The sequence below is a fragment of the Podarcis gaigeae genome (assembly GCF_964106915.1).
Source record: "Podarcis gaigeae genome assembly, chromosome: 3".
NCBI lineage: Eukaryota > Metazoa > Chordata > Lepidosauria > Squamata > Lacertidae > Podarcis > Podarcis gaigeae.
This window is the reverse complement of record NC_139680.1, coordinates 45,598,500-45,611,994: the sequence shown is the minus strand read 5'-3', so window position 1 is coordinate 45,611,994 and position 13,495 is coordinate 45,598,500. Positions and strand designations below refer to the sequence as shown.

Sequence of the window (13,495 nt, the reverse complement as noted above, 5' to 3'; positions counted from 1 at the left end):
AAAGTGGGTATGTTGGTGGTGCCTGCAAAGTTCTGGGCAAGGAAGCACTTTTGAAAGGGGCATCAACCCATGGGGGTTGACATCACTGTGACATAAAGCCAAGTCCCCAGTCCTGCTGTAGACCATTAAATTAGCTACCCTTCATGTGGTTTGTATGTTCCCATTAGACTACTACTAACATTTACATGACAACTAAATGAAAGTATATCTGACAGTAGTATCGGTTTTCCCCACAATACACAAGAGCCTACCTTGTTTCTACTCTACAACACTACCTGCTTATCTAGGGAGGAGCAGGGGTGACAATCAAGTGGATTCCCTACAGTGGGGTGTACATTTGTTGTCCTTCTGTCAGTATATCTGCACATAGAGAATCTGTCAAAAACAAAACAAAACCCACACAAAAGTCTTCTTAATGGAAGCATGAACACATTTGTTACTCTTCTCTAGTATTCCAGTGAACATCTGCAAAGAGTATAGCCTGTTACTAGAGAAAGAGATGACTATTGGACTTAAATTGACTTGCCAAAATTTTGTTGACTTACTTACTTACTTGCTTAATTTATTTATAACATTTATATACCACTTGATTATTGGAAAAAAAACCTCAAAGCAGTTGACAAGAAGGATAATAAAATTATCACTAAAAATTTACAACTGTAACTTAAAACTTACAAAGTTAAAATCACAATAGAATAGACTAAAATGAATTAATACTCACACAGACTTTGTAAAGGTCTCCTACTCGCAGCAGAAACTTGTCTGAAGAAAGTTGTGCTGCAAAAGGGGTTCCTGCTCCTAAATTATGTCTGAATGTGCCTTTGCAAGGTTCTCAGAAACAGAATCTCACAGGACAATGCAATAGGAAAGAGAGGCTACTATGTACCGTATTTTTTGCACCATAACACTCACTTTTTTCCTCCTAAAAAGTAAGGGGAAATGTCTGTGTGTGTTATGGAGGGAATGACTACAGGTGGCATGCCTACGGATTTTCCTCCTCTAAAAACTACGTGCGCATTATGGTCAGGTGTGTGTTATAGAGCGAAAAATACAGTACTTTTTTTGGTACTCTAGGGTTTACTTGTGCAGCTCTTCTGATCATAGCCATATGCAGCACTGCATCCTCCCTTGATTTCTGTAGTAGATGCTTCCCCACCCCCAACTTTGTCTTCAGTATGCGTTAACACTAAGCAAAAGCAACAACATTATACTCGCGTCTAACCTTCTAATTCCTGCTTGATTTTTCAGACCAAAGCACTGCCATGAAGGGTGAAGCTTTACTTTCCCCCTGCTGGATCTCTAACTACGATTTGGGGCATGGCCATGGATCATGACACCACCCTTATATGCTAAAATGCCTTGAAGCCTCTTTATCTCTCCCTTGCATTCTGCTCTGTGGGAAGTGATGTTTTTTTCTGCAATGCTGACGTCTGCTCATTCTGGGACATTCAATGCAACTTTTATTGTCTATGAAAATATGTACGCAAATATCACCACCCCCTCCTTCTTGGTTCGTAGTGGCACAACGCAGCCACTGAAATATCACTTGGGTGCCATGGTTATCACTGAGGTAACTACTCTGACAACCAACACTACAACTGCCCACCCATTGCAATCGGGCTCCAAGAGCTTAAGCCTGCCGCTCCAGGTAATTCTTTCTGCTGCCATGATATTTATACTCCTCGTTTCTTTCCTTGGCAACCTTGTTGTCTGCCTAATGGTCTATCAGAAGACTGCAATGCGATCGGCTATTAACATTCTCCTAGCTAGCCTGGCTTTTGCAGACATGTTGCTTGCTGTGCTGAACATGCCTTTTGCTCTGATAACTGTCATCACAACCCGGTGGGTTTTTGGGAATATCTTCTGCAGAGTCTCGGCCATGTTTTTCTGGCTATTTGTCATCGAAGGGGTGGCCATTCTGCTTATCATTAGCATTGACAGGTTCCTTATAATAGTTCAGAGGCAGGATAAGCTGAATCCATACCGGGCAAAGTTCCTCATTGCTGTCTCATGGGCTGCAGCCTTCGTAGTTGCTTTCCCGCTTTCTTTGGGAAACCCCAACCTGCTACCTTCCAGAGCACCTCAGTGTGTGTTTGGCTACACAACAAGCCCTGGCTACCGTGCCTATGTGATACTGGTGGTACTGATTTCATTTTTCATCCCGTTCTTGGTAATGTTGTATTCTTTTATGGGCATCCTCAACACTGTACGGCACAACGCAGTTCGCATCCACAGCCACCCAGATAGCATATGCCTCAGCCAAGCTAGCAAACTTGGTCTCATGAGCCTTCAGAGACCCTTTCAGATGAACATTGATATGAGCTTTAAAACTCGTGCCTTCACCACCATATTGATTTTGTTCATTGTCTTCATAATCTGCTTGGCGCCCTTCACCACCTACAGCCTTATTGCCACATTCAACAGCCACTTCGATCAGAAGCACAACTTCTTTGAGATAAGCGCTTGGCTCCTTTGGCTCTGCTACCTCAAGTCTGCCCTAAACCCATTGATTTACTACTGGAGGATCAAGAAATTTCACGATGCATGCTTAGACTTGATGCCGAAGTACTTCAAGTTTTTGCCACAGCTACCTGGTCACACCAGAAGACGTATCCGGCCTAGCGCAGTATATGTGTGTGGGGAGCACCGGTCAGTTGTGTGAAACCTGCAGCAAAGGGACACTTGTTTTTTTTCTGATGTACGTAAATTTTGGTGGATTGAAATACAATGGCTTCTTTAGCTGCCATGTTTGTAACTTTAGTACGTATTCCAGCTACCATGTGCAATTTCAAGAGAGAGATCATATTTGGACTTTGCTACTGGAGTATATGACTAAACAAAGATATTGGCTACAAACCCAAAAAGCTCCATGTGCACAAAGGAAGAATAATGCAGACAGAGATTTCTGTTTGCCACAGCAGCTTCCACTGCTGCAGTTTAGGTTCCTCCTTCAGCAGATACAACTTCAAAGAAAACTCCTGCTATGTGCAGTTTCTCCCCTTGCACACGTGTAGCTTTCTGTGGATTGTGGCCACTACCTACAGCTTTCTGCAGTGGAGAGGAAGACTTATTTGAATTATTTCTCAAGTTTGATGCTCAATGACTGCAGGTCCACTTAATTGTAGATGTTTTTAATGCTGCTATTTTATGGTACATTGGGCTGAATACTTACTTTTTTAAAAAAATAAAAGATGTTACTGTTTTATGCCAACATAGGCCGCATATCCACTATGTATTTAGAGCAGTATCATACCACCTTAAACAGTCATGGCTTCCTCCAAATAATCCTGGGAACTGTACTTTGTTAGGGGTGCTGAGAGTTGTTAAGAGATCCCTATTCCTTTCACAGAGTTACAATTCCCACAGCTCCCAGGGAAGAAGGATTGATTGTTAAACCACTCTGGGAATTGTATCTCTGTGAGGGAAATAGGGATCTGCTAACAACTCACTGCACCCTTAACCAACTATAATCCCCAGGGTTCATTGAAGGAAGCTATGGCTCTTTAAAGTGGTTTGATACTGCTTTAAATGTATAGTGCAGATCGGACCATAGCAGAGCCAAAAGGTCTCTATTTAATTTAACATTTCCAAGAGTTGTAGTGATATTCAAAATAGATTCTACTTATCTTTGTGCACTTTAAAAAGAACTGTATAGGGGTGTTTTGTTTTTGTGTGTTTTGTTTCTTCCTGCAAGGGTTTAGTTTTTTATCCAACTTTTGTAGTGTTTCAGTAAACAATCTTTTAACAAACATTGTTTTCAGAAGGATAGATCTGCAAACACTGAGTTTATGTGAATCTCAGAAGCTCAGTGCATGTCGCTCTAACTGAGGCTATACATAAATACATTCATTGTGGTCCAGCAGAAGTTAAACATGCTTAGGTCTCATGGAAACCATAACATTAAAATCTATGAACTTTAGTTGCTGAAGCACATGGGATTTTGTTTGGGGTCCTATTGATTTCAATGGGATATAAGCATCTTACATTTCTATGAATTTTACCTGTTCTGTGTCATAGGCTGAGCCCTGACCAAAAACAATTGATGCCATATTGCATTTTTTAAAGTACAGTGGACGCTTGGGTTGCGAACGTGATCCGTGCGGGAGGCACGTTCGCAACCCGCAGTGTTCGTGACTTATGTGTCTGCGATTCGGCGCTTCTGCACATGCGTGAAGAGCAATTTAGCGCTTCTGCGCATGCGCAAGTGCCGAAACCTAGAAGTAACCCGTTCTGGTACTTCCAGGTTCGGCGCGGTGTGCAAACGGAAGCGTCTGTAACCCGAGGTATGACTGTATACAAATTTCAGAATCCAAAGTGCTACTTTGTAATGTATACCCAATGGAAACTACCATTACTCCTTTGGAATGCCAAGCCTCTAAGTCCATGTCACAAACTGTTTCTGAAACTGCCCTTAGTTTCAAGAGAGATTTGTCACCTGGAATAGTGGTGCAGTCGCTTGCGAAACGTTAGAACAACTCTCCTTTGTGCCTGTGGAACTAATTGTATGGTCTTTTGGATCAAAAAGGAAACAGTACTAACTTTTATTCATAAAGGGACCAGATCTCCACAAGGTACAAATAAAAACTGTTAATATATTGGAGCTATTATTAATGCACTGATTTCTTCTGTATGAGAGGTTTTTGGAGGAGGGAATTCTTTTAAAAAGCTTTAGAAAGTGAGAGTAAGCAGGGGTTTCATACTTCCACAGGCATTAATAAGTTATCTTGCATTATCAACCAGATTTAATTCTTCTCCCTCTTTCTTTAGTCAAGTCATTTTGTAGGGTTGCATCAGTTACCAGCTTTACTTGTCTTGATGTTAGCCCTACAAACACCAGGTCCTATTTGAGAAAATATGAAAAAAAGGATGGAAAATTATGTTAGGAATTACTCGAGAATACTTGCGTGCAATCTGTTAAATGAACTTAAAGATGCCAATATATTAAATCTATCATCAGTTCTACTGTAGTTTACAAGAGGGCTAGATATGTTTTTGCTGGGGTTCTTTTTAACCTAATTGATTTCTTCAGTGGCAGCAAATGACATAACTCAAAACCACTACTTGGTCAAATAGGAAGAAGCAATGCTGTTCCTCTGAAAATTAAGTATATATATTTTTTAAAGTTGTGTTATGGAAGAAGATTTCATAGACTGAGGTGTGTTTGCTGTTGATGCTACTTTACCTAACTTATTTTTACTGCAGGGAGAATTCATTGCCTCCCATTAATTCTATTACTAAATGTTATCACTCTCTAACAAAGAAACTTGTCAATGCTGTCAATAACCAGTGCCATTGTTCTGTCTTCCAAAGGAAAGCAACATAACCCGCCTTTATGTGGTAACTGAAAGGGATCCTCACCTTAAAAGGGGCAGCAAGGATGTGCTTCTTAATATCTTAATATCATGCTTCTTAATATCTATAAATTGACCTTGGATATCTGAGCTGGGCAAGCTCTACAACACAAGGACATCTGCGCCTAAAAGCTTCCATAGAAGCTGGAAACCTATTCACACAGAACTAAAAACACAGGCTTCCCTAGCTTGGACATCCATGCGTAGTGCAGAGAACCACATACTGTGGGAGTTCTGTAATCGGTTGGCCATTTTCATGTGATTAACATTTGAATGGGGGCTATAAATGCAATAAAATATAAAGCTGCAAAATAGAGAGGCAAGAGATATTGGAATTTGTAGGACATTTGTTTTTCATGTATTTCTGGAGAGCAAAATGTTCTTGAAGTTCTAGCAGCAAGTTATATGCGGGAAAACAATCTTCCTTCTAGTAGTGCATTTATTTATTTATTTAGTTGTATCAGAATATATACTCTTTACAGTGCCTGAGGGATCAGGTCTTGCACCTCCCTATGTAATGCAACCATGTGCATTGTATTACCTACAGAGACTGGCCTCACTTTTCTGTCTTACTTTCTTTATGGGTGCAGGTTAGAGTTCAACACAGCCAGCATATCTTCATACATCGTGAGACAGTTTGGGCATCTCGTCCTTTGAAATTGTGGGGTGGCTCTTACATTAAATGGCAGTGTAAGGTATACTTGGGTGTAAATTAGTACTTCTGTTCCTGTGACTGGAAAAGTAAAAGTAGAATGGATTTAAATTTGACCAAATAACACATACCAAACTTCACTAATTGACTACAGTGCACAAAAAAAATGCTGAAAGGTTTAGACCTTGACATTTGCAGGAAATATTTCTCCTTAAAACTTTTGCATTCAGAATATAGCTTTCCTATGATGATAAAGCTTTCCTTTGTATACAGGATGATTCTGTAAACAACAAGCATTCTTGAAGCATGGGCCTGTTGTGTTAACTTGGAAGCAAGTCTCACAACATGCAATGGGTCTTGCTCCCAGGTTATGCGCCTAGGATTGCAGATGCGGTCTTCAGCCAGCATGTCTTGCTGCACTAGATGGAGAGGGTATGGCTATGCTTATGCTGTACAACTGTGAATTTACTTTGCAACAGAATTTGGTATCTGATGCAGTATATGACAGCCTGACTTTTTTTAGTGGCTTGGAAGTGAAGAAAAAAAAATCCTGTTTCAACAAAAAGGTTGGAAGCAAGAGGTGACTAGACAAATGTCTCTCCCTCATTCTCTCTCTCTCTCCCTCCCCTCTCACCTGCTCCTCTGGTCTTTGTTCTCTGGATTTTTAAATTGTGCTGCACTTGGAATAGGTAAATATTAAAAAGATCTTTGTATGCTAGGAAAGCTATTAACAGGATACTGTGTGTTAAAGGGAAACATGAGCACATGTGATTTTAAAATGTGATATTGTGATATAGCACCATTGGCTCTGTTGCTTTTCACATGCTGTTTTAGAACAGTGCCTTGTTATTTTGGGATGAATTTCTATATCCTCTTACACTTGAGAAGCTTTCACTCCTACTGGTAATCAGCTGCACACATGCATACATTTACACTTCTCTAAAGTTTATACCCGTGTTTACAGAAGTCATTTTGTATGCATTTCAGAAGACAACAGTGAAGTAGAGATTCCCACCTCTCCAAAAAAAATTTTTAAAAAATGATGTAAATCATGCCATTAATAAATGTTGTTAAGGACTTTTACCCTTTGTTTATTTTTCAAATACATATTTGCTTGAAGTTCCTCCTTTTAATAATGGGGAAACAAAAAAGGGAGGAGATTGCAGTAGGAAGATCAAACTGAATGTGATTTTTAAATATATATATTTATAGCTATCTAAACTACTTGTCAAAACTGTCATGGTTGTACAAACCTGTTGCTAAAGGGGGTTTTCACTGCAAATTATTGAGGGACATTGTACATGCCTTGAGGGGATTTACTACTTTGTGTAACCTATTTTGTTTGTACAGAGAATAACAGTGGTGTTTCTTCTCCTCCCCTTCTGTTCGGTATTTTTATATATTTTTTAAAATGAATTTATGCCTAAGTAGCTGCCCGGGTTTGATATTCTTTCATATATTTACCACCTACAGTTCATGAAACACTGTCCTCACAGAAAGATGTATTAGTTTATTTTTGCTATATGGCAACTAAGCCAATATTATGCACTTGTTGCAGGTGAAAAAGCTATGAATTTCTAAAATCTGTTACTTTATAGAATTGATATTGGTTGTCAATGAAATGAAATGGTTTGACTTTCCTTTCCTTTTTCTTCTTCACAAAGCCAGTATGGATAGGGACACCTCAGATGTAGAGTTCTAAACTAAAGGTGAAGCGTGTATGATGTACATATATTTTCCTTGGAAATAACAGGAAAACAAAGGGGGGAAATGAACTTTGTCTAGCAGTCCAGAAGGAGCCTGCTAATGTTAACCAATCATGTCTATTCTTGAAATGCTGACCTATTAAAAATGTTTTCATAACAATTCAGTTTTTGTGTTTTGTTAGAAAAATCAGAGGCATGGTTTTAGAGCCTTTTGAAGACTAGTGTCTAATATAAGCAATTCTGACCTTTCAAATTTCAAATATAGCAGTAAAATACTTCACAAAAGATTGCAATGTGTCAGGTGGGTGGAAAAGACAAGTGGCATTTTTTTTAAAAAGTTTCCAAATCCAGGCGCTCTTATTTTCATGTAGATTTCCTGTTCAAGTCCCCAAGAGAATCTTTTTGCCACACAGTGGAGTTGTCCTAGGTGCTGAAAAGAACGGGCAGTTCCAGGTGGTGTTGAGCTCAATGGGCTACTTCATACACTGGAATAATTATTATTATTAATAATAATTTATTTATACCCCGCCCATCTGGCTGGGTTAAATAAACATAGGAAGTTTCCTTACATCAGATCACACTATTGGTATGTCAAGCTCTAGCTGAGTTTTGCCTGTGGGCAGAAGTTCACCCGGATGTCAGGCAAAGGTTTTTCCCATTACCACCACCTTTTACCTGGAGATACTGGGGTCTGAACCTGGGATCTTTACAGAGCATCTTGGCTGATGTCGTAGGATAAAAGGAAATGATTAATAAACCAGGACAAACATTTTTATAAGTAGTCTCAGCAGTGCTGCTTATAACCATTGTAGAAAAGGGTGCGGGATTCCTCCTTAAAGCGGATAATTGTTTGTGCATCAACCAGAAGACTTAACAGGAATTTGTATCTTTCATCATGGTCACAGCGTTTCACTAACAATTCCAAGTGGCTCCATGTCCACAGTCTCTGGAAGATTTTAGAGCTTGCCATTCATCTAGCTGTAGCTGAGTAATTAAAAATTGTTCAAAGTAAACAGAATGTGTGCCAGAGGCATTTGTATCATGTTGTATGATTCATTTTCTACACAAAACAATGACCTTTATGACTCACTCAACTTTCTGTTTGTGCTACTTTCTTCTCCTGAATATCAGAAAAGATAAGAGCTGTTCTGTAATGGGAGGTAGCCAAAATTCCACGGGGATTAAACAACCATTTGTAAAATTTAAGAACAAAAGAAGAGTCAGATAGATAAGATAGATAAGATAAGATCTAGTCCAGCATCTGATTCTCAGTGATCAAACAGATACCTATGAGAAGCCTACTAGCAAGGCATAAGTACAGCTGCACTCTCCACTTGCAATTTCTATCAACTAGCATTTGTAGACACACAATGTTTGGTACTGGAGGCAACACACAGCCATTGATCGCCTTATCCTCCAGGGATGCATCTAAACCCCTTCCAAGTTTCTGGTTATCACTATATCTTATAGTGAATTCTATAGTTTAAATATATACACTGCATGAAGAATCACTTCCTTTTATTGTGGATCTCCCACTGTTTAGCTTTGTTGGATAACCTTAGGTTCTAGTATAAAAGAGACAAAGACTGAACCTCTCTTTATCCACTTTCCCCATAATTTCAGCATGTTTCCCTTCTCTTTCCTTTTTCCTAAGCTTAAAAGACCCAAGTGTTGCAACTTTTCCTCATGAGAGAGTTGTTCTAGTACCCCTTGATCATTTTGGTTGCGCTTTTACAGCTTTACAAATATCCTTTGTGAGATACGGCAACCAGAATTGTACGCAATATTCAAAGTGTGGTCACACAAAACATTTGTGTAAGTTATTATATTCACAGTTTGAAAATGGACCCTTTCCTAATGATTCACATTATGGAATCACCTTTTTCACAGCTGCTGCACACTAGATTGACGTCTTCATTGAACTATCAGCAGTACTCAGTCACTGCCAATTAAGATGCCATTAATGAAAACCAGTGTATTAGGGATTTTTGTTCCAAAGTACATCACTTTGCATTTGCTTGGACTGAATCACATATTAAATGTCTTTAGCAAACTTGGTCATGTCACTGCTATATAAAATATGAACCTAGTAACCACCCCCCTTTTTAAGTAAGTGGGGTGTATCTTAATTTTTCCATGGATGTTAGTTCTGTCTCATTTCATGCTTAACTAATTTCTTCAATTACTGTTGCTCCACCTCTTTACCAGATTACTCTTTCTTTATAATAAATAATTTCAAAACCATGTGGTTAACTTCCGCAGTTTACTGATTGGTGCAGCTTATTTCTTACCGCATATTTTAGGTTTGCTTGGCACATTTTAGTGACATAACATTACAAACAGAGGAAGTTATAGTCAATTTCCTCCTAATGTGGAGCTGAAGACCTTTCTTGTTGCTGGTGCTCATGGCGGGTTGATTCTACACTGATCCTAATAAGCACTCTCTGAGGAATTCATTATTTTGAAACCCATGCCTAATAAGAGATGTTTTGTGCTTTTGAAGTTCAAACTAATTTCCACGAAGGCCGCCATCGCTAAGCAACAGATTCTGTTTGGGCCTCTTGAGGGCAAAGGCTACGGTGCCTATATGATGTGAATCATAGTTAAAGAGTCCATTAAGTGGCACTAGGGCTGCTCTGGTAAGGGAGGATAAATCATCCTACAGTGCTCTAAAACCACTGCAAATGATAAGCATACCAGTGAAAATGTCACTTAAAAAAATAAATAAACAATCTTATTATTGTCTCGGAAATTGTCATTGGTTGAGTTAATGTGATGTCATGGGAATAGTCATGAATATTTTGCTAAATGGGGAAACTAGTCAACAAATTATTACAATAGATTACTACTATCTATTGACTTTACAGCACATCTTTTCTCCCCAATGAGCCCAAGGTGGTCATCAGATACACAATTTAAAAACAAGAACAAAACAAAAGCAAAAACATTATAAAACAGTTAAAACATTATAAAAACAATTACAATTTAAAACATCTGAAAGTAGTTACAGTTAGAAAACCTTTCATCCAATGGCAGCGACATCAACAAGGCCTCACCTGCCTGTCATAGGGTCTAATATGGCTGGTGTTGGGGAAGGCATATACCTTCAGTATACCTGAAGGAGCATCTCCACCCCATTGTTCAGCCTGGACACTGAGGCCCATCTCCAAGTGCCTTCTGGCAGTTCCCTCAATGTGAGAAGTGAGGTTACAGGGGACCAGGCAGGGGGCCTTCTCGGTAGTGGCACCCACCCTGTGGAATGCCCTCCCATCAGATGTCAAGGAGATACAGAACTATCTGACTTTTAGAAGACATCTGAAAGCAGCCCTGTTTAGGGAAGTTTTTAATGTTTGATGTTTATCGTGTTTTTAATATTCTGTTGGGAGCCGTCCAGAGTGGCTGGGGAAACCCAGCCAGATGGGTGGGGTAAAATTAATAATAATAATAATAATAATAATAATAATAATAATAATACTTGGGTCCCAAGCCTGCAGTGCTTTCAGGAACTGTGTCACATGGTCCCATCAGGTTGCCCCAATTGCCATCCAAGCAGTCCCATTCTGCACTCGCTGCAGCCTCCAGACCACTTTCAAGGGCAGCCCCATGTAGAGTACAATCAGGAGATCACTAGAGCATGGACAGCTGAGGCCAGGCTATCACTGCCAGGAATGGCTATATCTGACTAACTAGTCTATGCTGGGCATAAGCATTCCTGGCCAGTGATAGGTTGGAATCCATAAGTTTACTACAATTAAAATTGCAACAACAACATGAAACCACACTATCAAACAAAACTCAATGCAATGCAAATTTCACAAAACGACAAGGAACAAGTAACCTTTGGAATATAAGTAAGCCAAGCAGGAAGGTAGGTTGTACTTGAGCAGAAACTTCTAAATCAGAAGAACCTGGGGAGACAAGGAGGTCATGGAGCAACTGGCCCAGGTGAAAGGGAAAGCACTAATAAGCAGATAGCCGAGAAGGACTAACTTGATGGGAGGTGCAGTGGAAGCGACAAAGGGTTAGAGAGACTTCACATGGGATCACTGAATGAGTGTACTTGTTGAGAAGAACAGGAGAGGAGTCTAATTTCCAGAATGTAATTGGCAGATTGACATTGAAACATTGACATTGTTAATCTACAATGCACAGAACCCAACACTGTGTGAGTAGACTTCACTGGTGCAATGGGTCTTCTTGCTTTTCTCCCATCTAGTTCAGAATCGTGTTCTGGCCAGCCAGATGTCCGTGGGAAAGCAGATTTTGTGGGTACATGGGGCCTGCAGAGGGGAGGAAAGGAAGATGAATCAAAGTCATTTCTATCTGCACATGACAGCACAGGATACAACACAATATCTTTATTTTTAAGATAATCTTGATTGGTAAGGTGATCTTCAAGTAGATTATTAGGTCTATGGATGAATGAACCTTCTGCAATCAGCCATTGCACATAAGGACACTAAATATAGTCTATGCTAAAGAACACCCTGAGTTTGAAATATTTTGAAATCTGGAGCTATTTGTACCCAGCACTGTGCTAAATAAAGTGAAAGCACTGCTGACAAATCCCAGTGAAGTATTATTTATATCTAGCTGATTCCGACAGAGTGCCAGAAAAGATGAATATCTAGGTGACCTTTTGGAAAATGTAACAAGCTGTCATCAAAACTGGCACTAATTGACAGTCTCAACAGGCGGATTTATTTGAGCTGAACACTCAGCAACTCAGCTGGCTCCAGAGCACAAGTTAAAACAAAGGTGCTGGAGTGGAGACTGCAAGGACTTTGACTGATTTTACATCTACTGCCTCCTCCAGGTGTTCTGTGCCAGTTTTGAAAGTAAGTCAAAACTTAACATTCCCACAGAATACCTGGTTGCCCTGCCAGAACTACAGGGGAAACACAATTAACTCTTCAGGAAAATGGGAACATGCCTAACTGAAAAATTGGCTAAGCTTAAGCAACTCAGATTTTAATGGATGTGAAAGCTCAGTCCTAGAAGTCATCATTTTCTGTGCCAGGTCAAACAGTGGCATGCTCTACTCTAGCAAAGGCAAGAGTCCACACTAACAAATGTCATTTGAGAAGTCATTTACCAATTCTCTTAATGCAAGTGGGGGGATTTGCATTTGATTTTCCTGAATATATGTTTACTGATAGTCAACAAGATACTAGAGCCATGTTCTTTAGATGCTGTCTGGCTCCAGCTCCCTTCATCCCTTACCATTGGCCCTGATGGCTGGGACTGATGGGAACTAGAATCCAACAGCATCAGAAAGACAGATGGTCTCAATTCCTGGTGTACAATGATCCAGGATGCTGTCAGACAGTCTTTGCTTGTGTCTGTAACTTAGTGCTCTGACGAGTCACAATTAGTCCTATTTAACAGGCAGAAGGCTTTGTCCAGATTCATACCTCTTTTCCAGTGTTCACTGCAGAGCACTCACAACCTTCTCAACTTCCCTTACCTATGCCCATCTACTTCCTTCACCAGGGTTACTTTCGCCTGGGGTTTATAGCTTTTCACTTCCAAGGCTGCCAAATATGAGAATCAAAGTCCTTGGTGGGAAGTAAAATACACCAAGCAAAACATACAAACTGGGGATTAGAGTCAGCACTTCCCAAGGTATGTCCTGTCTTCTTTCAGCCTTTTTGGAACAAAATGTGTGCTGGGCTCTCGCTACAGAAGCAGATGAAGGACATTTATCTTTCCTGGCAGCCCCTTGTGCCTATTTAATTAGGATCCCAATCAGTGCAAAGTGGGAAAAAATTTGACAACCTGATTGC

At 39.9% G+C, this 13,495-nt stretch overlaps 1 protein-coding gene across 4 annotated transcripts in view; it reads left to right on the top strand.

The window, feature by feature from the left end:
* The window catches only part of GPR63 (G protein-coupled receptor 63), a 63,680-nt gene that overhangs the window by 15,461 nt on the left and 34,724 nt on the right, over positions 1-13,495 (top strand). For 2 of the 4 annotated variants that reach the window (XM_083731421.1, XM_083731420.1), the window contains exon 2: positions 1,249-1,648. In XM_083731421.1, the coding sequence (XP_083587547.1) occupies positions 1,406-1,648 (243 nt within the window). In that variant the 5' untranslated portion in view covers positions 1,249-1,405. Of the gene's footprint in view, positions 1-1,248; positions 7,870-13,495 lie in introns of those variants that run through there. The other 2 variants (XM_083731418.1, XM_083731419.1) reach the window with 1 other exon arrangement.